Genomic DNA, 23,025 nt, shown 5'->3' on the forward strand with positions numbered 1-23,025 from the left:
CATAGTCTCCTTGAGGAAACCAGTGAAAAACTTGCACCATACAATTCGTTAACGGAGCAGGGAGTGCCGGGAGCCCAAAAATGATTTGGGAAAAATCTTAAAATAGTATTTAACAGAATGAAGAGGAGTTGTTCACGGGTCTGAGTTGTTCACAGGTCTGATTTTGGGATGAGTAGGATTTACTTGTTTCATTAGTGCCAGTTGACATTTTTGGTAGTTTAAATGTTTTGTAGATCTCAAGGATGACACTTATAGTGCTGGTAGAAAATAGCATATAGAAGCATATTTGAAGTGGAATTTACTATGTGAAGAAGACTGTTAAAGCCAAGTAAGAGGCGATGTTTCAAATCAAAGAAGGGGACACAAAGTTGCATAAGCAGACACAATCTGAAAACCATCATGCACAAAATTCTGCCCTCTCAGAAGAGCTTCTACCCTCATCCCCTGTTTCCCATAGGAGCACAGACTTAAGTTTTTGGATGACCTAGTGGGGGTTGGCGGGGGGAACCCAACACACATGGCTTGACTCTTTTAATGTGAATTTGGCTGCTTTCAGACAAGGCATCTGTCCATCCTCCACGTAGTGGTTATAGAAGTTGGGAGCCTTTAGTTCTGCCTGTGACCAGAGTGGTTTGTGTTTTATTCAGCTGTGAAGTTATTAGGAAGTCCATTTTGCTGCAAACCAGCTATCTTTATTATTATTTTTTATTTTATTTATTTACTTTTTTGAGATGGAGTCTCAGTCTGTCGCCCAGGCTGGAGTTCAGTGGCACAATCTCAGCTCATTGCAACCTCCACCTCCTGGGTTCAAGCCAGTCTCCTGCCTCAGCCTCCTGAGTAGCTGGGACTACAGGCGCCCGCCACCACGCCTGGCTAATTTTTTGTATTTTTAATAGAGGTGGGGTTTCACCGTGTTAGCCAGGATGGTCTTGATCTGCTGAGCTCGTGATCCGCCTGCTCCAGCTTCCCAAAGTGCTGGGATTACAGGCGTGAGCCACCGCACCCGGACCACTATCTTTATTATTAAAGCATAATAGTAGTAGATTTTGATCTTCATCTTTTTGACTGTATCTACTTCTCAGTTCATAAATTGGGAAAGAAATGAGTGCTATTTTTAGATCCCTAATGTAGCAACACTCAATAGTCTATAATCGTGTAGTATAATAGGAGTATCAGTCTATATACCCTGTGATGTATGTTTATAATCATGACTGTATGCCTTCAATGAAAATTTAAATTATGTGTTTAATAAGACAGATTTATGTAATGCATTTTAGAATACGCTCATCTAAAAGCTTTGATTCTAATGAAGGATAAATTCCTTATTGTGGAGAATGCATTTATCTGTAACAACTTCTTTCAACATTATTCCATATAGCTAAAGATAAAAAAATAGAATTTAAACCTTTTATTCAAAAGGTTCTGTTCTCCACACTTTCTACTTGACTATTTTTATTTACCTCACTTTATCATCTAAGCACAAATTTTTGGACAGATAATATGAGAACCAAGCTAGTTTATAAATGTTTAGTGATCCCGTGTTTTATCAGCTGGGCTTGAAGAAATATTTCCCACAAACAGGGAACAAAATACCGGGAACCATTTACTATGACAATAGGAATGTCACAGTAAGAAAGCAGTTTACTCAGGACTCACCCAAATGGAAAAAGGTAAATACCAATTTATAAGTAAAAGCACCCAACCGCCTGTGAAATGTGAATTACACTGAGTTGAGTTTGCTCTTAACTGCTTGGAAAGCACTGTATTTTTATTTTGCAATTTCAAGCGTTCATGCATTCTGGCCATTTAAACATCAGGGAGTTGTTACAAGCAGGCTATGCTGTTAAACGAACATCTTAACTAAGCATTAGGGATAGAGAGTTCACTTTTGTACTTTCTCTTGATTCTGAGACTATGGAAAATGAATTTGAACTTGTATTTATAGTTATTAATATGTCATATCATTAGAAAGTTGCAGTGCTGTTGGTCTCCCTACACCTGTTTGAAGATTCTTATAATAAGTAAAACAAAAACAAATCCACCACTTTTTGTGATAGAGGGCGTTTGACAAAGTAAGTGGATGGCCTACACAAAACGAACCTGTCTTCAGAGGTTCAGTGTGTCCTATTTGATTTCTATAGCAACTTACACAGCCAATTGGCACTAAACATTTTCACAAGCTCTGAGTGTCTTGTTTCTATGAAGTTACATCCAGACTTTTGTCTATCATGTGGAGGCAAGTGCCACAGACTAGCCCTTTGATCTTGGTAGAGACAAAACTTCTTTGGGCGTCAGTTTCTTTATTTGTTAAATAAGTTCTGTACAATTATCACAGAGATGGGTGTTTTGGACACAGCACATGAAACTTTTTCAAAGTGAAAAGAGCTATGCAAATTTAGGTTTTGGTTTAATTTCAGTAGTTACCATGTGACCTTGTGACTTGTTCTACCTGAGCCTTTGTCACCAGTAACTTGGGGAAAAATAATACCTACCTCAAAGATTTGTGAGGATTAAAAAAGTAAGACACTCAAACTGTGAAATCTGAAAAATGAGGTTGATTTTTATTGCTTATTGACTGTATACAGAAAGTTTAATTTTGTGTGATTTATTCCTTTGACTACATCTTGAAAACCAGATCAACCTCAAATTCCCTTCAAAACTTGAAAATGTTCTTGTGAAACCTGACTGACTTGCATTAAACTGAAGGGAGGGTGTGAGGTTTGAATGCTATAAAGGAAATGCTGTATAGAACTTTGGAGCATTTTAGTATCGAGCAAGGCTACTCTCAACAGGGCATTAGATATCCACAGTGGAGCATCATACGTTAACTCCACACAGCAACTCAACACTGAGTGTGTGCCCACACGGACAAGATAGGGGGAGGAGAGGCAGAATCGCAATTGTTCTGGTGAAAATCCAGTGGAAAAACACATTGCTTTTCCATTTCTTCAACTGTTGTGTCTCATGTCCACGTGTATTTTGAGATCATGTAGTTTTGTCCACACACTTTGGCACATTTTTTTTTCTGGGTTCCTCTGGAAGCGTTTACTTCCCATCCACGCTGCCTCAGTCTTTCACTATGTGCAGCTGCTCCCTGGGTGTGAGGATCTGGGGCCGGCACTGCGCAGCTCACCGAGAGGATGCAGGCGGCTCAGAGGCAGATGCGGCTGTGCTCCTGGCACGTGGTGCTCACTCCGGCCACAGACAGGTACAGCTTCCCATCTGGACACACACAGATTTCGTAGAGGCTCTGTGAGCTGCCAGAGGGACCCCATGTCCCCTGCACCAGCTTGGGTAAGCACACAGTTTCAGCATCAAGCACAAGCTGGTTGGGAGGAGAAGAGAGACGAGGCGTTAAGGAAGGGCCACCCTGGTCAACAGCAAATCCCCATTCTCACAAGATTTCCAATTAGTTTCTTCTCATAGAAAACAAAATAGGCACCTGACTTTATGTAAGTCATTTCGTAATTATCCGATTCTTTTAAAGCCTAGTTCTATTTTACATGCAGGCTGGGACTTCACAATTCCTTCCACATTGGAGGCAGGCACCTTCCCATTTTGTCATTGTTTGAGTCCAGCTGAGAAATGTGACCCCATTGTGAAAACATGTTTCACCTTTACAGCTGGTTTTTGTTTTAATAAACTGGGTTGCTTTTCAGTTTTGTGATGCTACACTTCTAAAAACGCCTTTCAAAATTATTTGTCAAACATATTAGAATTCTGCTGATTCACATTTATCTTGTGACTCACTGACTTTACATAAATCCTCTCCTCCGCATTAGGATAAAGTAGAATCCATTGAAATAGATTTATCTTAATAATTTTTACCCATGAATGACGAAGTTTATCCTGATTTTATTCCTGATTTTGTTTTCCTACGAGAGGCAATTAAATTCATCCTACTAGCTGGCAACCATTTCCGTAATTTTTAAATATTATTTGAAACTGCACAGCCTCCTATTAGATGCTGAAAAGCAGTAGACACACAGACTAAGCCAATTAAAATGAAATGAAAACTACTGGATTTTCTGGTCATATGATAATTTAGTTAAACTGAAGTGCAAACAAAGAGCCGTAGATTGAGGCTTGGAAATCTTTTTGATAAATAAAAATTGTCACATCCAGCAGCCAAACGTTGCCCACTCCAGGGCACTCACTTGTTACAAGGAATTAAACTGAATGTGGGTGGGCATAATTCTGTCCTTGCCAACAAGGAGAGCTCCTTCCTTTATGTTATGTGGCTCTTATCCTTGCCTTCCAATCTGTTAACAACCTGCTGTCTGCTGCGCGCATTCCCCGGTGTGCACCTGCCAGGTGAGGCTTGATCACACGACCCCACAGCATTGCAAGCAGCTCTGCGCCCTGCGTGGTCTGGTGCAGTCAGGGTCAAAGAAGTCAAATAGGTGTTAATATGTTTTTCAGGTAGAATTTCTTTAGGTTATTATCTAACGCCTCATTCTTGATTTTTATTTCTGCATTTATATGCTCCTGACATCACAACTTCATAGATTATGACTTGCAGTGGCTTCCCCTGAAGACCTGTGTTCCACTAGCAGGCTGTCATCTGACGGGTCCTGCCCACACACTCTGGTGCTGTTCTCACAGCTGGCTTGATGATGGCACCATATCCACCTACACCTTTACTACACGTTCCTATTAATATCACAGTAATGTAGTTTCAAAATGTTGGCACCCATATTCCTACAGTAGTGTCTCAAAACCCTGTGACATAATTAAGCAAATATTATATTCCCTATTTGCGGAGACAGGCCCAGAGAGGGCCGGATAAGATTTCCGAATTCAAACAGGTAATGAGGGAGTTTGTTCTAGCACTGGGACTCAGGCTTCCTGACTTCCAGCCGAATCTTCTGCCCGCGGCACCACGTTTCACCACGTTTTGGGGGCAGGTGGGGGGGGCGGGTCTGTGCATTGCCACAGGTGCGATGATAGGGCCCGGGCTGGGGAGGAGCTTGGAAACCCATGTGCCCTTTCGTTGTACTAACAGCGTCTGTGGACGTTTATCTCAGCACACTCACCCGGTGTATGAAGGTGCACCTGACTGCAATAACACAGGCACTCCCTGAGAATGACTGTATGATCCAAGAAGAATGTGTGTTCAGACTTCTGAGCTGAGGAGTCTGGGAGTGGCCAACCCTGAGATTCAGTCCACATCTGTGAAGGACATCGGAGCGCCTGGCCCATCCCTTGGAACACAGGCCGTATGGGGGATCGAGGCCCTTTGTTTTGGGCTAAATGGAAGTTGTTGCTAAGGGAAAATGCTGTATAACCTGCATGCTTTTTACAAATGGGAGCAGTTTTCCAGTCCAGCTTGCTGCTATTGGACCACCCTGTCTGTTAAATCCTCAATAAACCCTATGTCCTGTTCCACGGCTCTGGGTCTCTTCTTCGGCCTTTTGGACATGGTGCCATCCCTATTGGATTCCACAGGGTCTGGCATGACAGCCAGGCAATGGTGGCATGAGTGAACACAACCCACGTCACTCACGGCACTCACTCTTGGTAAGACAGAGCTATGTACAAGACAATTCTTGCAGCACGGGCTTATTTTGAGCACATTCATACATATGAAAATATCTGGGGTTAGGCCAAGAAGATGAGATCAGTTGTTTGTACAAATCTATAAATATGGCATCATTACAATTGGAATTGAGCTTATAAACCAAATCCTTGGTTTTCTTCTAGACCATTTAGGAACATCCCTAAAATGTCTGATTTTCTGGTTGACTGAAATCGAGATTTTTCCTTTTTTTTTTTCTAACGAACAGTGTTCTGATATCAGTATTGAGCAGTGTGTGCTCTAAGCCTCATTGTGACTTTGGCTTGTGTCAGTGAGGTTTTAGTAGCTCCTCCCCTGCTGTCTGCTGTTTCACTTTCCTTGGTTTTAGTTTTGATTTTAGTTATCTGCTGTCAACCTTCGTCTGGATAATATTAAATGGAAAATTCCAGAGATAAGTTATACATTTTAAACGGCACACCTTTCTGACTAGCGTGATGGAATCTCAAGCTGTCCAGGCCAGGACATGAATCATCCCTGTGTCCAGCATCTCCAGCTGTCTACGCTCCCAGCCTGTGAGTCACTGAGGAGCCGTCTCCACGGTGAGATCCACTGTTAAGTTATTGTGGTGCTTGTGTTCAAGTCACCGTTAATTTTACTTAATAATGGCTCCAAAGCACAAGAGCATTGATGCTAGCATATTGTTATAATCACGTCATTTTATTGTGAGTTATTCTTAATCTCTCACTGAGCCTTATTTATAAGTTAAACTTTAGCGTGGGTATATATACACAGGAAAACAAATAGTGTATACAGGGTTCTGTACTCTCTGTGGTTTTAGGCTTCCACTAGGGGTCTTGGAACATATCCCCTGTCAATAAAGGGGGACAACTGTATTTCTAGACTTGAAGTCCCAGGTTTTATCTTTATTGTAGTTGACTTTGAAAAAACACTCTTATTTTTCATCTTTCATTTTCATTTAAACTGGAAATGCAGCTTAAGCGCAGCACTCTGGGCAGTGAAAGGTGACAGCAGTTGTTGGTGGGTGACTCCTAGTGACAGCCATCCCAGAGAAGCTGGATCCCTAGGAAATGGCAAAATGGACATTCTCTGTACACTGTGAATGCCTGTAGTGTTTTTTCCAACTTGAAAATAACAAGTCACTAAGTCACTTGATAGCATAAATGCCAGTTAAAGAAAGCTGTCTGGATCTAATACAGAATAATTTTAGACTTTCTTGGCCCTTCTTTCAATGCTAAATTGTCTTTCGCTTTCCTTGTACATTTGTTACCCTATGACCTTCATAATGTTTTCCTACAAACTACTAGAAATTTAATACTGATAGCTTTACAGACATGATACTCAAAAATATCATCAGGACATACAGTAGGAGGCCGATCTGTGAACTCACCATTCCATCACTACTATGAAAAAGAATATCCATTTGAGAAAGCGCCTCAATTTTCCCAGCGTGAGCTTGAATATGCACACCCCTTGGGGCATCCATGCTTAGACTCCGAGTGGGGGATTCTAATCTGAGATGAGGAAAAGAAAAAGAAAAAAAAAGTATTAAAAAAAGCCACTCCAGCAATCCCTCAACTTAACATGGGAAATATAACTAGTAAGATATATAAGTCTTCAAGTCATTCTCAAATGGTAACATATTGTGCATTATTCATTGGTAAATCCAGAAATAATGTGAAGTAAGAAATAAACTTTGTATCAATGAAAGCCTATGAGATTAGTATCCTCTAAAATCCGATAAAAACATTAGGCAGTCCTAATCCCATGCAGCAGTTTCCGATGGCATAGTTAAGTACTCTGGCATACTATTTCAGAAGAAAATGCCATTTATGAGTAACTATACAAAATTATTTTCGTTATGTCGCCCAGGCTAGAGTGGAGTGGCTCTTCACAGTTGTGATTGTGGCACATCGCAAAATCAAACTCCTGGGCTCAAGAGATCCTTCTGCCTTGGCCTCTCAAGCAGCTGTGTGGCAGGCTTGTTTTTTAGTTAAAACACCAATTTATTTAGGAAAAAAAGAAAGATTTAAGGACAACACATGCATTTTCCACATGTTCATGAGACAGAATATAAGTTTGGTCTTTTTAAATTATTATTTAGAAAGATCACAGGGCAAATGGAAAGATTTCTTTTGGAAAAAATACTGAACTGATAGAACTGAAAGGAGGGAGGTTGGCCTCAGCTGGCTTTTGGTTTTGTAAAATTTATCAGACTCTCCTTGTGGTTAAGCCAAATATAGAAAGAGAACCAAAAATGTAAGAGCCAGAGGAATTCTCTTACTTGCCTCTGCCTGGAAAAGGCTGTATTTCCACCAGATGGCACAATGTGATCATTTGAAACACTTTTCAGCTGCTCAGCCCCAAAGTTTGAAATGCTGATTTCAAGGAAATGCTTAAAGGGCAGTAGGAAGCAGAACAAACAGAAAAAGATAGGTAATTCGGAAGTCCTACTCACTGTACGCAAGGGTTTCATGGGAGGAGAGGGGCAGGGAGCAGAGAGAAAGGGAAGTGGCTTAAGAGAGAAGTACCCCGATAATGAATCTGCACTTAAATTGACTGAACATTTATTTGACAGACTTTTTACATCTGATGAATTGCTCCTTTGAATTGGCAAGTTTTTTTTTTTTAATCTACCACTATTTGTTATATAAGACAAAGTTTCATTTTCTGAGCATGTGAGGTTTGACCTGCCACACATTTTGAAGTCTGACCTTGAGTATGAGAAAACGCTTAGAGATATTTATGGAATTTATTGGTCAGTCAAGTTAGGCTGGGGAACACTTTGGTACAGCTCCATATGCGTGGTCTGGCTGCCTGCCCAGTTTGCTTTTCTTTCTTTCTTTTCTTTTTTTTTTTTGAGACAGACTCTTGCTCTGTCACCCAGGCTAGAGCACAATGGTGCGGTCTAGGCTCACTGCAACCACCACCCCCTGGCTTCAGGCAGTTCTCCTGCCTCAGCCTCCCAAGTACGTAGGATTACAGGTGCCCACCATTGTGTCTGGCTAATTTTTGTATTTTTGGTAGAGTCGGGATTTCACCATCTTGGCCAGGCTGGTCTCGAACTCCTGACCTCGTGATCCACCCGCCTCGGCCTCCCAAAGTGCTGGGATTACAGGCGTGACCCACCATGCCTGGCCCCAGTTTGCTATTTTGACCTCGGATAATTGTCTACATTTTTCCTGCATGAAGGAAGGAAAGGAAGGAAGAACACAGAAGCACCTTTTAAGCCTGATCCATTTCAGGCAAACCATCTGTGACCTTGGAGATCCTTGTGAAAGGGAGTGTTTCCAAGATCAGTCATTAAATGACAATAAAATGACCTCAACTTGATCATTTACTAGTTTTTAACCATGTAATAATGTGACACTGCTAAGAAGAGCAAACTTCTTACCCTTTGCATTATTTCTAGACTTGGAGATGAGAAATTTCAGTTCAACCCAGATTGAGACACATTTTACCAAAAGGCTGAGATAAGATTGCTCTGAAGTATACATTTCCATTAACACATTGAACAGTACTCAGATACAAAATAACTTGTTTTCTGTCTTTGTTATATTTTAGTTTGCCAGTTAGATATCTAACTACCCTCTTTTCTGAATATGTAAATATATAAATATTTACTTATGACTTCAATGAAAAGTAAAAGAGTTTTGAACAGTGTCACAGAAATATATCCAAATGCTTATGTGTGTGTGTGTAATATTAAGTATATATTATATATAAATATGTATCTTTCTATATTAAATATTTAGGTCCCATCACAGCAGTTTTCTTCTTAGGACATAAGACACTGGACATAAGACACTGACTTTGCTTTCAGAATTTCATTCACTCTCTTCTCATTAGTTCAATTAAAGATGTATACAAAAGACTTGGAAGTTGACTTTGAGAGATCTCACAGTTGATTGGTGTATTAGGGTTTCCTAGAGGGACATAACTAGTAGGATATATATATGAAGGGGAGTTTATTAAGTATTAACTTACATGATCACAAGGTCCCACAATAGGCCGTCTGCAAGCTTAAGGAGCAAAGAGAGCCAGTCCAAGTCTCAAAACTGAAGAACTTGGAGTCCAGTGTTCGAGGGCAGGAAGCGTCCAGCATGACAAAAGGATGTAGGCTGGGAGCCTTTTCACATTTTTCTGCCTGCATTATATTCGCTGGCCACTGATTAGATGGTGCCCACCCAGTTAAGGGTGGGTCTGCCTTCCCCAGCCCACTAACTCCAGGGATAATCTCCTTTGGCAACACCCTCACAGACACACCCAGGACAAATACTTTGTATCCTTTAATCCAATCAAGTTGACACTCAGTATTAACCATCACAAGTCCACCCCTTGAACCCATACACATCTCCTGAGATCACACATAATCTTCAAATAAAGATAATGAGGTCATAATTACGCCTAATACAACTATCCTTCATACAACTGGAAACACACCAATCCCCAACCCAAATACTATTACATAAAGTTAACAATACTTAAATGCTGATATGAAGTCAATAAATCTTATGTAAAATGATAGAGGAAAATAAAATAAAATAAAGTGTATACATGCACAAGTATGTTTTTAGCAAAAAAAAAAAAAAGGAGAAAATATTCATGACAATTACAGTCCCCGTTTCTGAAGCTGGTCACGTGGTCGTAGCTGGTCTTGATGACTACCTTCTTGAACTACCCATTTTGTATTCCCTTTGCCTTCAGCAAGCACCTCAGCAGGTCATGGCTTTTTTCCTGGTGGAGTGAGCCAAACCTTCATTCCTGAGAGGTCTGGGCTGTCTGTAGTCCTGCCTGGATTGGGCTGTTATAGTTTCCCACTGACCTTAATCACAGGGCATGGTAATACTAAGAGATGCCCTAATGGATCTCCTGTATTCCATGCATATTCTTCCTTACCTCTGTGGTGTAGTAGACTGATTTCATCTTTTTTTTTTTTTTGAGACAGAGTCTCACTCTGTTGCCCAGGCTGGAGTGCAGTGGCGCGATCTCGGCTCACTACAAGCTCTGCCTCCTGGGTTCACGCCATTCTCCTGCCTCAGCCTCCCAAGTAGCTGGGATTACAGGTGCCCACCACCAGACCTTACCTCTGTGGTGTAGTAGACTGATTTCATCTTTTTTTTTTTTTTGAGACAGAGTCTCACTCTGTTGCCCAGGCTGGAGTGCAGTGGCGCGATCTCGGCTCACTACAAGCTCTGCCTCCTGGGTTCACGCCATTCTCCTGCCTCAGCCTCCCAAGTAGCTGGGATTACAGGTGCCCACCACCATGCCCGGCTAATCTTAGTAGAGACAGGTTTCATCGTGTTAGCCAGGATGGTCTCACTCTCCTGACCTCATGATCCACCCACCTTGGCCTCCCAAAGTGCTGGGATTACAGGTGTGAGCCAGTGTGCCTGGCCAACTGATTTCATCTTGATAGTCTGGGTCAATCACCCCAGCCAACACTGTAACTCTCTTCTTAACCTGTTGACTTAAATGTAGGAGGAGCCCAAAGTGTCCAGGTGGCAATCTTAACTTTCAATTTAATGGAATCGTTGTTGTGTCTCCTGGTGGCAGTGTTCCTCCCTCTGGAACTAAGACCTCTAGGCCAGCAGAACGTAATTTCGCAGGAACAAGAAACAAAAATTTTGCTAGTGGATCACTGGGGTGATGGCGAGTGGTGCCACTTCCACTTCCACTTCCACCCCTTGATTCCTGGACCCATGAATCCTGGCTATGGGAGAAACAGTACCACATATTGGACACTGATTCAGAGCATACATGGCCTTCTAGAGAACTCTGCCCAGCCCTGCAAAGTATTGTCACTTAGTTGGCATTGTAATTGTAACTTTAAAAGAACATTCCACCGTTCTATCAATCCAGCTGCTTCAGGATGATGGGGAACATGGTAAGACCAGTGAATTCCATGAGCATGAGCCCACTGCCACACTTCTTTAGCCGTAAAGGGAGTGTCTTGGTCAGAGGCAATGCTGTGTGGAATACCATGATGGTGGATAAGGCATTCCATGAGTCTACAGGTGGTGGTCTTGGCAGAAACATTATATGCAGGATAGGCAAACCCATATCCAGACTAAGTGTCTATTCCAGTGAGGACAAACCTCTGCCCTTTCCGTGATGGAAGAGATCCAATATAATCCAACTGCCACCAGGTAGCTGGCTGATCACCGCAAGGATGGTGCCATATCGAGGGCTCAGTGTTGGTCTCTGCTGCTGGCAAAGTGGGCTCTCAGCAGTGGCTGTGGCCAGAATAGCCTTGGTGAGCGGAAGTCCATGTTGCTGAGCCAATGTGTAACCTCCATCCCTGCCACCATGGCCACTTTGTTCATGGGACTATTGGACAATGATAGGGGTGGCTGGGGAAAGAGACTGAGTAGTGTCCTCAGAACGGGTCATCCTATCCACTTGATTATTAAACTCCTTCTCTGCTGAGGTCACCGGTTGATGAGCACTCACATGGGATACAAATATCTTCACATTTTTTGACCACTCAGAGAGGTCCATCCACATATCTGTTCCCCAAATTTGTCACCAATTTTCCAATCATGCCTCTTCCAAGTCCCTGACCATTCAGCCAAACCATTGAATCAGTGTATAATTGCACATCTGGCCATTTCTCCTTCCATGCAAAGTGCACAACCAGATGCACTACTCAAAGTTCTGCCCACTGGCAAGATTTCCCTTCACTGCTGTCCTTCAGGGATGTCCTGGAAAGGGGCTGTAGTGCTGCAGCTGTCCACTTTTGGGTGGTGCCGGCACATCATACAGAACCATCTGTGAACCAGGCCCTAGTCTTCCCTTCCTATGTCAACCGATCATAGGGAACTCCCCATGAGACCACTGGTGCAGGCTGGGGAAGAGAAGGCAGGGTGGCAGGAGGGGAGACCACGGGCATTTGAACCACTTCCTCATGTAACTTACATGTGCCTTCAGGACCTGCTTGATCCTGATCACGTATATACCACATCCATTTCATGATGGAATGCTGCTGTGCACGACCCACTTTATGGCTAGATGGGTCAGAAAGCACCCAGTTCATGATAGGCAGTTCAGGTCACATGGCGACTTGATGACCCACAGTCAAACTTTCAGTTTCCACCAAAGCCCAGTAATAGGCCAAGAGTTGTCTCTCAAAAGGAGAGTAGTTATCTCCAGAAGATGGCAGGGCCTTGCTCCAAAATCCTGGAGGCCTCCACTGTGATTCACCTATAAGGTCCTGCCAAAGGCTGCAAACAGCATCCCTATCTGCCACTGACACCTCAAGCACCATTGGATCTGCTGAGTCATATGGCCCAAGTGGCAGAGCAGCTTTCACAGCAGCCTGGACCTGTGGCATAGCCTTCTCATGTTCTGGACCCCGCTAAAAACTGGCAGCCTTTTGGGTCACTCGATAAATGGGCCGAAGTAACACACCCGAATGAGGAATGTGTTGCCTCCGAAATCCAAATAGGCCCACTAGGCATTGTGCCTCTTTCTTGGTTGCAGGTCGGGCCAAATGCAGCAACTTATCCTTCACCTTAGAAAGAGTATCTTGACAGGCCCCACACCACAGGACCCCTAAAAATTTTACTGAGGTAGAAGGTCCCTGAATTTTAGTTGGATTTATTTCCCATCCTCTGGCACACAAATGTCTCACCAATAAGTCCAGTGTGTTTGCCACTTCTTGCTTACTGGATCCAATCAGCATAATGTCATCAGCGTAATGGACCAGTGTGACATCTTGTGGGGGCAAAAAGCGATCAAGAACTCCACCCTTAACATTCTGTTCCTTTAGAACCACTCCTGGTACTAAAATCTGTATTATTCAGGGTTCCCTAGAGGGACAGAACTAATAAGATATAGATCTTGTATATATATCTTATTAGGGACAGAACTAATAAGATATATATATCTATCTTTTATATATATATCATATATATATAAAACCTATAGCAGACATCATTTCATTTAAAAAATTTAGAAGCATTTCTCAAAGTCAGGAAGTAAACACAGACTAATACACCAGTCAACTGTGAGATCTCTCAAAGTTCAAAACTCTCTCTCTCTCTCTCTATATATATACTGTTCAAAACTCTCTCTATATATAGCTATAGATATATAGCTATATATAGATATAGATATATATAAAGGGGAGTTTTTTAAGTATTAACTTACACAATCACAAGGTCCCACAATAGGCTGTCTGCAAGCTGAGGAGCAAGGAGAGCCAGTCCAAGTCTCAAAACTGAAGAACTTGGAGTCTGATATTTCAGGGGAGGAAGCATCCAGCACAGAGAAAGACGTAGGCTGGGAGGCTAGACCAGTCTCGCCTTTTCATGTTCTTCTGCCTGCTTTATATTCGCTGGCAGCTGATTAGATTGTGCCCACTGGGGTTAAGAGTGGGTCTGCCTTCCCCAGCCCACTGATTCAAATGTTAATCTCCTTTGCCAGCACCCTCACTGACACACCCAGGATCAATACTTTGAATCCTTTAATCCAATCAAGTTGAGACTCAGTACTAACCATCACAATTGGTGTTACAAAAAATACAATTAAGGTGACTTGATTGCTAAGGCAGGAGTATCATTTTTCCTATGGTACTGAGCTGCTACAAAGCAGGTGAGTTTTAACTTGTGCTCCTTTTTAAATAAAAATAAATAGAAGTCAGTAATTTTCCAAAGTTTACCCCATATTCATTTTTAATTGAATTTATAGACTATGAACAGTCAAACATGTATGACCTTAATAGTTATTGCTCATGTAATATTAATGTCATTTTTTAAAAAAGAGAAGGCCGGGCTCAGTGGCTCATGCCTGTAATCCCAACACTTTGGGAGGCTGAGGCAGGTGGATCAACTGAGGTCAGGAGTCTGAGACCAGCCTGGCCAATATGGTGAAACCCTGCCTCCACTAAAAATACAAAAATGAGCCGGGCATGATGGTGGATGCCTGTAATCCCAGCTACCTGGGAGGCTGAGGCAGGAGAATTTCTTTTTTTTTGAGACGGAGTCTTGCTCTGTCGCCCAGGCTGGAGTGCAGTGGCGCGATCTCGGCTCACAGCAAGCTCCGCCTCCCAGGTTCACGCCATTCTCCTGCCTCAGCCTCTCCGAGTAGCTGGGACTACAGGCGCCCGCCACCACGCCCGGCTAAGTTTTTGTATTTTTAGTAGAGACGGGGTTTCACCGTGGTCTCCATCTCCTGACCTCGTGATCCACCCGCCTCGGCCTCCCAAAGTGCTGGGATTACAAGCGTGAGCCACCGCGCCCGGCCGGCAGGAGAATTTCTTGAACCCAGGAGGCAGAGGCTGCAGTGAGCTAAGATCGTGCCACTGCACTCCAACGTGGTTGACACAGTGAGATTCCATCTCAAAAAAAAAAAAAAAAGAAGAGTTACTGAAAAATATGAACAATGCATCAATTTAAAGCTTTTTCAGGCTCTTATTAAGCCCAAATTTTACAAATAAGATGAGAGACCAGGAAGCATGAATATAAGTATGATAAGAAAACCTAATATTTTATTTTCAGGAAACAGTTGAGAGGATTATCAATGGCTGAAAGTGGCTGAAGAATGGGTAACTCACCTTACATACCATACAAAAACTCCCAATTTTCAAAAAGTTGAAATCTAAGAAATGTACTCAGCACTAAGACTAAACTGAACATGATTTTTATATTTCTTTAAAAATTTCCTAGTATTACCTAATACATGTTTTTGGAGCCATTTTTTTTTTTCAAATGTCACATTTGGAAAAACAATTTAATATAAAAGAAAATCTCCATATTTATCAGTACGGTTTAAAAATATGTATAGATTTAGGGGGTACAAGTGTCATTTTGTTACATGAATATATTACATAGAGGCAAATTCTGGTCTTTCAGTGTAACCATTGCCCGAATGGCATGCACTGTACCCATTAAGCGATTTCTCATCCCTCACCCCCTGATCCTCCCAGCCTGCTGTGGCTATCATTCCACATACTACGTCCATGTGTACACATCATTTAGTTTCCATCTATAAGTGAGAACATGTGGTACTTGCCTTTCTGAGTTATCTTATAGAAGTACAGTTATTGAAATGACATTAAAAATGAAAACTGGTGAACACTTCCATATTTAACAATATGTTTTTAAAATCTTACTTCATGGCTTCAAGTACAATTATTCTTAAAATTTAGTCCCTTTCTAGTTTTCAAAACACCAAAATCAACCGGATTTACTCCTCTGGAAAAGAATGTGAAAGGCTTTTTGAAGCTGGCGTTGAGCATCTTGTGGGTTTTTATAAATTGGCATAGAGACTATGTTGAATTTCCACAGCTTTGTATTTAAAAGAGGAATTTTAGCTTATAGAAAATTCCCTTTGGTAGGTTCTTAGAAAGGATTCTGTGAATATGACATTTGAATGAATCCAGATGCAATAAATTGTTATTCTTTCATTTGGAAGCACCTGGATTACTTGGAGCCAAAGAAGAAGCTAGAGTCTGCAGAGACACAGAAGGTGATTATGGGAGGGGACGGAACCAAAGGCATAGGTGGCAGATGCAACCTTGGAAACGATGAGGCTCACCTTCTTCTATAAGGTTGCAAAAAAGGAACGAAAACATGCACATTTAGAGCAAATTTGAGAATTGGGCAGGAGAAAAGTGGAAAGGAGTTGTCAGCTGACCTAAGTGATCTGTCCAGAAAGGGTCACAGTGGTGGGTTTGGAGGTCAGAGGAGAAAGAAAAATAATTTCAATGAAAAAAATCTATTTTCTAATTTGAGAAATTAGATAGAAAGATAACTAAAAATATGTTGAAAGTGACCTTGCATTATTTAGGAATTGCTGGGTTTTTGTACTCATCTTTAGTAATTTTATCCTGAATACACACATGAGGTGTTTGGGATCAGACGCTGATTCCTCATTGAACACCTCACTATAAGTAGCATATGTCAGCCTCACTTTGCCCTCATCTCTACCCCTAGGGCAACGTGCCGAGCACCAAGCAGGTTGTCCTGTAGGAGTAGTCGGACACCTTATAGGTGAAGGCTGAAGAAAAGTGACTTTATCAAGGGGAAGGAGGCAGCTCGCTACCACCCCAGTGAAAAGGTCTCTTGATGGGGTCCATAGACTGCAAGTGAAAAACCTCTACCCTCTAGAGAATGAGGAAGACATACATATGAAGAACTATGGCTAATAATTTTCCAAAATTGAAAAAGAACATGAGCCTCTGAAACTGAAGAACTGAAGAAGTTCACCGATACTCAAGTATAAACTAACACATACCAGACACTGTGGTGAAACTGCAGATGATCAACATTAACAAGAAAATCTTAAAATAATTCAGAATGAAAATCAGATGATCTCTAAAGAATCAAAAGTACACGAATGAGTAATATATTTTAAAATACTCGTGTAAAATTATTGTCAGCCTAGATAGAAATATGGCTCAGCCTAACCAGCACTTGACTATAAAGGAAACTGGACATTTCAGACACAGGGAACAAATGTACAATCTATAGATGTTCACCAAAAAATGTACTTACAGAAATTAAAATAAGAAGAAAAGAATGTTTACAAGAAGAAGCAGTGGACATTACAAAATGTGTTGGTAAAACTAAATAGATATGCCCTGAAAAAATAAAGCAGGGAGATGAATAAAAGTAATGCTGAAATAAAACCACAATGAAAGGGAAGTTTGGATAGAAGTGACTTTCTAAGTTTTTAAAAATATTATTTGGGAAGAAGCTGGTATTGATGTAGAGTTGGTTGACAAGTATTAATTTGTGTCTGTGCATATAAACAAATAAGAGACAATCATTGAAAGAATAAAAATAGAACTATTGGGGGAAATATGGGTGGAGAGGAGGAAAAGTTTATTAATCCAACAAAAAAAGAAAAAGGAGAAAAAATGAAAAGAAAAAGCATGGTAAATAAAACAAAATGATAGAAATGTGGCAAATAAGCCAGTTACCATAATAAATATAAATGGGCTAAATTAACCCATTAAAAGAAAATCCCAAACCAAAAAATTTGAAACATAGAGAAACAACTGAAACATAATGCTGCAAACATATTGAAAATAAAATACTTGGAAAATGTAAATCAGTGCAAAAGAAAGTAGGACCAGGTATAGCAACTGTAATACCAGACAAAATAAGGGCAAAAGGGTAACATTACTTATGATTAAAAGGAAGAATTCAGGCTGGGCGCACTGGCTCATGCCTGTAATCCCAGTACTTTAGGAGGCCAAGGCAGGCAGATCATGAGATCAGGAGATCAAGACCATCCTGGCTAACACGGTGAAACCCCGTCTCTACCAAAAAATAGAAAAAATTGGCCAGGCATGGTGGCGGGTGCCTTGTAGTCCTAGCTACTCAGGAGGCTGAGGCAGGAGAATGGCGTTAACCTGGGAGGCAGAGCTTGCAGTGAGCCGAGATCGCGCCACTGCACTCCGGCCTGGGAGACAGAGCGAGACTCCGTCTCAAAACAAACAAACAAAAAAAATTACCCAGGTGTGGTGGCTGGCGCCTGTAGTCCCAGCTACTTGGGAGGCTGAAGCAGGAGAATGGCATGAGCCCAGGAGGCAGAGCTTGCAGTGAGCTGAGATCGTGTCACTGCACTCCAGCCTGGGCGACAGAGCGAGACCTCATCTAAAAAAAAATAGAGAAAAACAAGGCAAAAATACTAAGTATATAGTTGTTGTTAACAATGTAATTTGCAAGATTGACCTGGTAGCCGCTTACATATAAACCTTGCATTAAAGCAAAAGATAACATACTTTCAGCATAAACATTTATGAATAATTATATGTCCATAATGAGTAACAAGGAAAAATTTCTAGCAAGGAAAGAACCAAAATGGACCTGAAGACATAGAAAACTTGAAAAGAGGAACTTCATTAAATACATTGAAGTGGAAGTGTAAATAATCCAACTTCCCCAAAATGTACTGGCTCTTTCATTTCATATATGAGTTTACACCAAACCTTTGATCGCTCTTACACACACTGTTTCAAAGAAAAAGGAGAGGTGGGTACTTAGACCAAAATGGAACTTTCTTAATTTGATAATAGGTATTAATATTTACCAAAAACCTATTGCAGACATCATTTCATTTAAAAAATTTAGAAGCATTTCTCAAAGTTAGGAAGTAAACACAGATGTCCATCATTACTCTTTCTAGCCAAAATTTGTCCCAGCCAAAGTAACGATACAGGGTTCTGAGAAGTACAATAATAAAAAGGATGACTCTTTTTTTGGCACTATCACCATCTTAATGGAAAAACCAGTTAAGTTCTACAATCAAAATATTAAAACTAAGCTGGGTATGGTGGTGTGCACCTGTAGCTCCAGCTACTTGGGAGGCTGAGGCAGAAGGATCATTTGAGGCAGAAGGATCATTTGAGCCCAGGAGTTCGAGGCCAGCCTGGACAATAACAAGACCCCATCTTCCTCTTTCTCTTTCTCTCTCTCTCTCGGCATATGTATGTATTTATATATATATGTATGTAAACTAATAACAATGATCAGTAAAGTTGCTGGCTTAAAAACGATCATGAAAAAATCAATAATAATCACTTTGAAAATATAACAGAAAAAAGAACTCATTCTCAATAGAAACAAAAACTATAAACACCCTGGTAATGAATTCTAGTAATTATGGGCAAAACCTAAATGGAGAATATCATAAAATATTAAAGGGCATAAAAAAGGCTGTGTGAATAGAGAGATATACCATATTTATGGACAAGAGACTTCATTATTATAAAGACATGAATTCAGTGTAATTCCAATAAAAAAAACCAAGAGAGTTTTTCAAAAAACCTGAAAAACTGATTTTAAAATTTATATGAAAAACAATCCAGGCATGGTAGTTCACACCTGCAATCCCAGCACTCTGGGAGGCCAAGGTGAGTGAATCACTTGAGGTCAGGAGTTTGAAACCAGCCTGGCCAACATGATGAAACTGCGTCTCTACAAAAATACAAAAATTAGCCGGACATGGTGGCATGCACCTGCAATTCCAGCTACTCAGGACGCTACGGTGGGAGAATCACTTGCACCCAGGAGGTGGAGGCTGCAGTGAGCTGAGATCATGCCATTGCACTCCAGCCTGGGTGACAGAGTGAGACTCTGTCTCAAAAAAAAAAAAAAAAAAAAAAAAAAAAAATTACATGAAAAATAAATGTCTAAAAACAGCCAATGCAACTCTGAAGAAGACATGGTGGGGACACTTGCCCTAGCAGGTACCAGATGCATTGTACAGCTATTAGGGAGATACTGGTTTAAGAAGAAAAAAGCCAGAACAACGGACAAGAATAGGGCACCCATTAAAAATAGCTTTATATATGACAAAAATAGCATTACGGATAAACAAGGAATAGATTGACTTTTGAGACGACTGGGTATTCCCAGTCAGAAAACAAAAGAAAATTATTTGCCTACTTCACATCCACATGAAAAATAACCTCTTGTCTGATTAAAGACCTGAATATAAAAACAAAAATGTTTTTGAAAGAATTCATTCCCTCCTTAGTGCCCAAGCAGGGTTTCTAAAACACCCAAGTTCCTGAAAGTTAATTTTCATAGAATACTACAAGGATAAGTTAACTTTCATACTGGCCAAATACTCTCCAGAGAAAGATCAGTGTCTATAAATTCATGATTAACAAGTGAAGCATTCACGATCTTCAGCAATCCACGTCTTGTTAGACTTGACCACCATATAGGTGTAGTGTTGACATTTATAGAGATCCGTATGTGGGTTTTTATTTTTATTTTCTCACTTCTATATGGAATGTTTTTGTACATAAAAACTTGTGTTTTGTTTTAATAATGAACTATGCAAAGATATTGTCTATATGTAGTTGCATTTACACAATAAATGCCTGCATTTTAATAGTTAATGTATTTATGATATTCTTTATGATTTATGACAATGATGAGCCTTGAAATTCAAGTATTTCACTTGAATTTATGGAATCCATGCTTTTAAATACAGATATAGTTTGATACATTGATATTAACATTATTGCCCTATATTTCTTCTCCCATGCATCTGTACTGACTTCTAATATTTTCCTTTGAATTGAATCACCTTTCGTTAGAACCTTAAAAAAAAACCACGCAGTTCTTTAGAAACTATCTCCTAAAAGATGCATAACAGGGCATAGTTCTAAGTACTGCCCACAGCCAATGCTGGCACCATCCCACAGTAATCCAAATTACTCCTGGGATTTCATTATTTCTGTAAAGCGTACTTCTGTCTTGAAAAAAGATAAATTTTTTTAACTCACGAAAAATATAAAATAAACTTCTAAGCTCATCAAGACTGTACTTCACAGAAAAAATAATAACAATATCTGAGGTCTAGAAGGGAATGGAATGTCACTGCAATGAACAGAAATTTGTGAAAGATTATGTTGCATTATAGAGTAACTAATGTCACTCAGATAAGATGGCTATGGTTAAACATCTATGACATATCCAATTCAGTCTTTCAGGGGAGTCTCAGACTTTTAATTACTGCAGAAGTCAGTGAACTATAAAAGTTCAGTTCGTCCTTAAGACCTCTGTTTCAGCAACTTTGTTTAGTATTTTGCATCTTACTTGTTAATCTTAAAAGGAATTAGAAGTTTGTTAAGAAAAAATATTAAATCTTAAAAAGTTCTGTTTAGCTAAAAGAAAATTAAATCTAATATATTTGTAAGTCCTTCTTGAAAAGGGCAACTTATACGTTTACATTTGGAGTGTTACTTTTCACATAACGTATTTCACATTCTGGATTTAACAGTGCTTTATAGCTCAGGAGCCCAAGATGTCATCAGTGAATTCTTGTATGAGCACTGACTGTGCTCTTCTGTTCCTGGATGAAACTTTCAATCCTGAAACTGTTTCCAGTTGTTCAATTGATAATATGTACTTTTTTTTTTTTTGACGTTTTGTAGTTTTTTCCTTTTTCTTGGAATTGCTAGAATTAAGGAAAATAAGCCACATCGTAAATTGTCAGTTACCAGAAGGAATAAATTGTTTTCATTGTTCAAGTTAAGAAGACTTAAGATATTAACTTGTGACAAATAAAATATACATACTTGGAACTAAGGATGTGATCATGCGAACAGTGTTAGATCACTTCAGTGCTTCACTTGTATTTATAGACATTGATCTTTATCAATGAGCTGTATAAAACCATGAAAACAACAGGAATTTTAAAATTCCTATGAGACTACTTTCAGACCACTATACAAATACAGTTGAAAACTTAGATTAAGTGAATAATTTCCTAGGGAAATATGGTTGGCCAAAATCAACTCCTATTAAAGGTTGCAAGCTTAAACACAATTTTCCATAAAAGAAGAAATACACTATTAATATTAAAACACTGTCTTTAAAAATTTCATCAGGCCCATATGGTTCCAGGGAAAATTCTATCAAACCTTTAAAGACCAGAACACCCCAATACTCTAGAAATTATTCCAGAACATTGAAAATGAGGAGAAACTTCCTAATTATTGAACCAAGAGTAACAGGGTTACTTAAACTTTATAATCATAGCATAGCCAGGCACAGTGGCTGACACCTGTAATCCCAGCACTTTGGGAGGTCAGGTGGGAGGATCACTTGAGGCCAGGAGTTCAAGACCAGATTGGGCAACACAGCAAGACCCTGTCTCAAAATAATAATAATAATAATAATAATAATAATAATAATAATAATAATAATTGTAGTGCCTTCCTGTAGTCCTAGCTACTTGGAGGCTGAGGTGAGAGAATTGCTTGAACCCTGCCGCTGGAGGCTGCAGTAAGCTGAGATCGTGTTCTTGCACTTTAGCCTGGGCAGGCAGCAGAGCAAGACCACAAAGAAATGCAGACTAATATGAGTTATATGTATAATATTTCATGGCCAAAGTAGGATTTATTCTCAGAATGCAAGATTGGTTCAGTATTAGAAAATCCATTAATGTAATACCCCATATTAATATATCTAAGAGACATACATGACTATCTCTGTAATTACTAAAGACTGTCTTACTAAATTCAATACCCATTCAACACAAGATAGAAATTGATATGTGCTTTCTTTATAAAACCCACATTCACATCATTTTGGTTAATGGAGAAATACCAGAGGCATTTCCACTTTGACTGGAAAAAGGCAGTGATGCTTACTATCTCCACTTCTTTCTCACATTGCATTGAGGACATTGGGAAATCCAATTAGCCAAGAGAAATCGATTAGAGATATTATACTTGGAAATAAGGTGTAAAACTATATCTATTTGCAAATGATCTGATAGTATACCTGGAAAATCCCAGTGAATCAATCATCAAATGGATCCAAACCATAAAAGGTTTAGTAAGGTAGTGAGATATAAAATTAACACACAGGAATCAATAGCCTTCATATCTAAAACAATAACGGAATAATGATGATATAATAAACCTCCTTTTAATAGCAACAAATAAATGTGGAAAACACATATGAAGAAAACTTTTCAATGCTCCTGAGAGGTACAGAAGTAGCTTTGAACAAATG

At 40.0% G+C, this 23,025-nt stretch overlaps 1 protein-coding gene across 7 annotated transcripts in view; it reads right to left on the bottom strand.

Moving 5' to 3' along the window:
- SGCG (sarcoglycan gamma) overlaps positions 1-23,025 on the bottom strand; it is a 216,857-nt gene that overhangs the window by 43,549 nt on the left and 150,283 nt on the right. For 5 of the 7 annotated variants that reach the window (XM_032755115.2, XM_058437771.1, XM_058437774.1 and 2 more), the window contains 2 exons: positions 6,927-7,050; positions 1,965-3,325 (listed from right to left, as the gene is read on the bottom strand). In XM_032755115.2, coding sequence (XP_032611006.1) covers positions 3,152-3,325; positions 6,927-7,050 — 298 coding nt within the window. In that variant the 3' untranslated portion in view covers positions 1,965-3,151. Of the gene's footprint in view, positions 1-1,964; positions 4,372-6,926; positions 7,051-23,025 lie in introns of those variants that run through there. The other 2 variants (XM_058437772.1, XM_058437777.1) reach the window with 2 other exon arrangements.

Source organism: Hylobates moloch, unplaced genomic scaffold (genome assembly GCF_009828535.3).
Source record: "Hylobates moloch isolate HMO894 unplaced genomic scaffold, HMol_V3 SCAFFOLD_4, whole genome shotgun sequence".
NCBI classification, from domain to species: Eukaryota; Metazoa; Chordata; class Mammalia; order Primates; family Hylobatidae; genus Hylobates; species Hylobates moloch.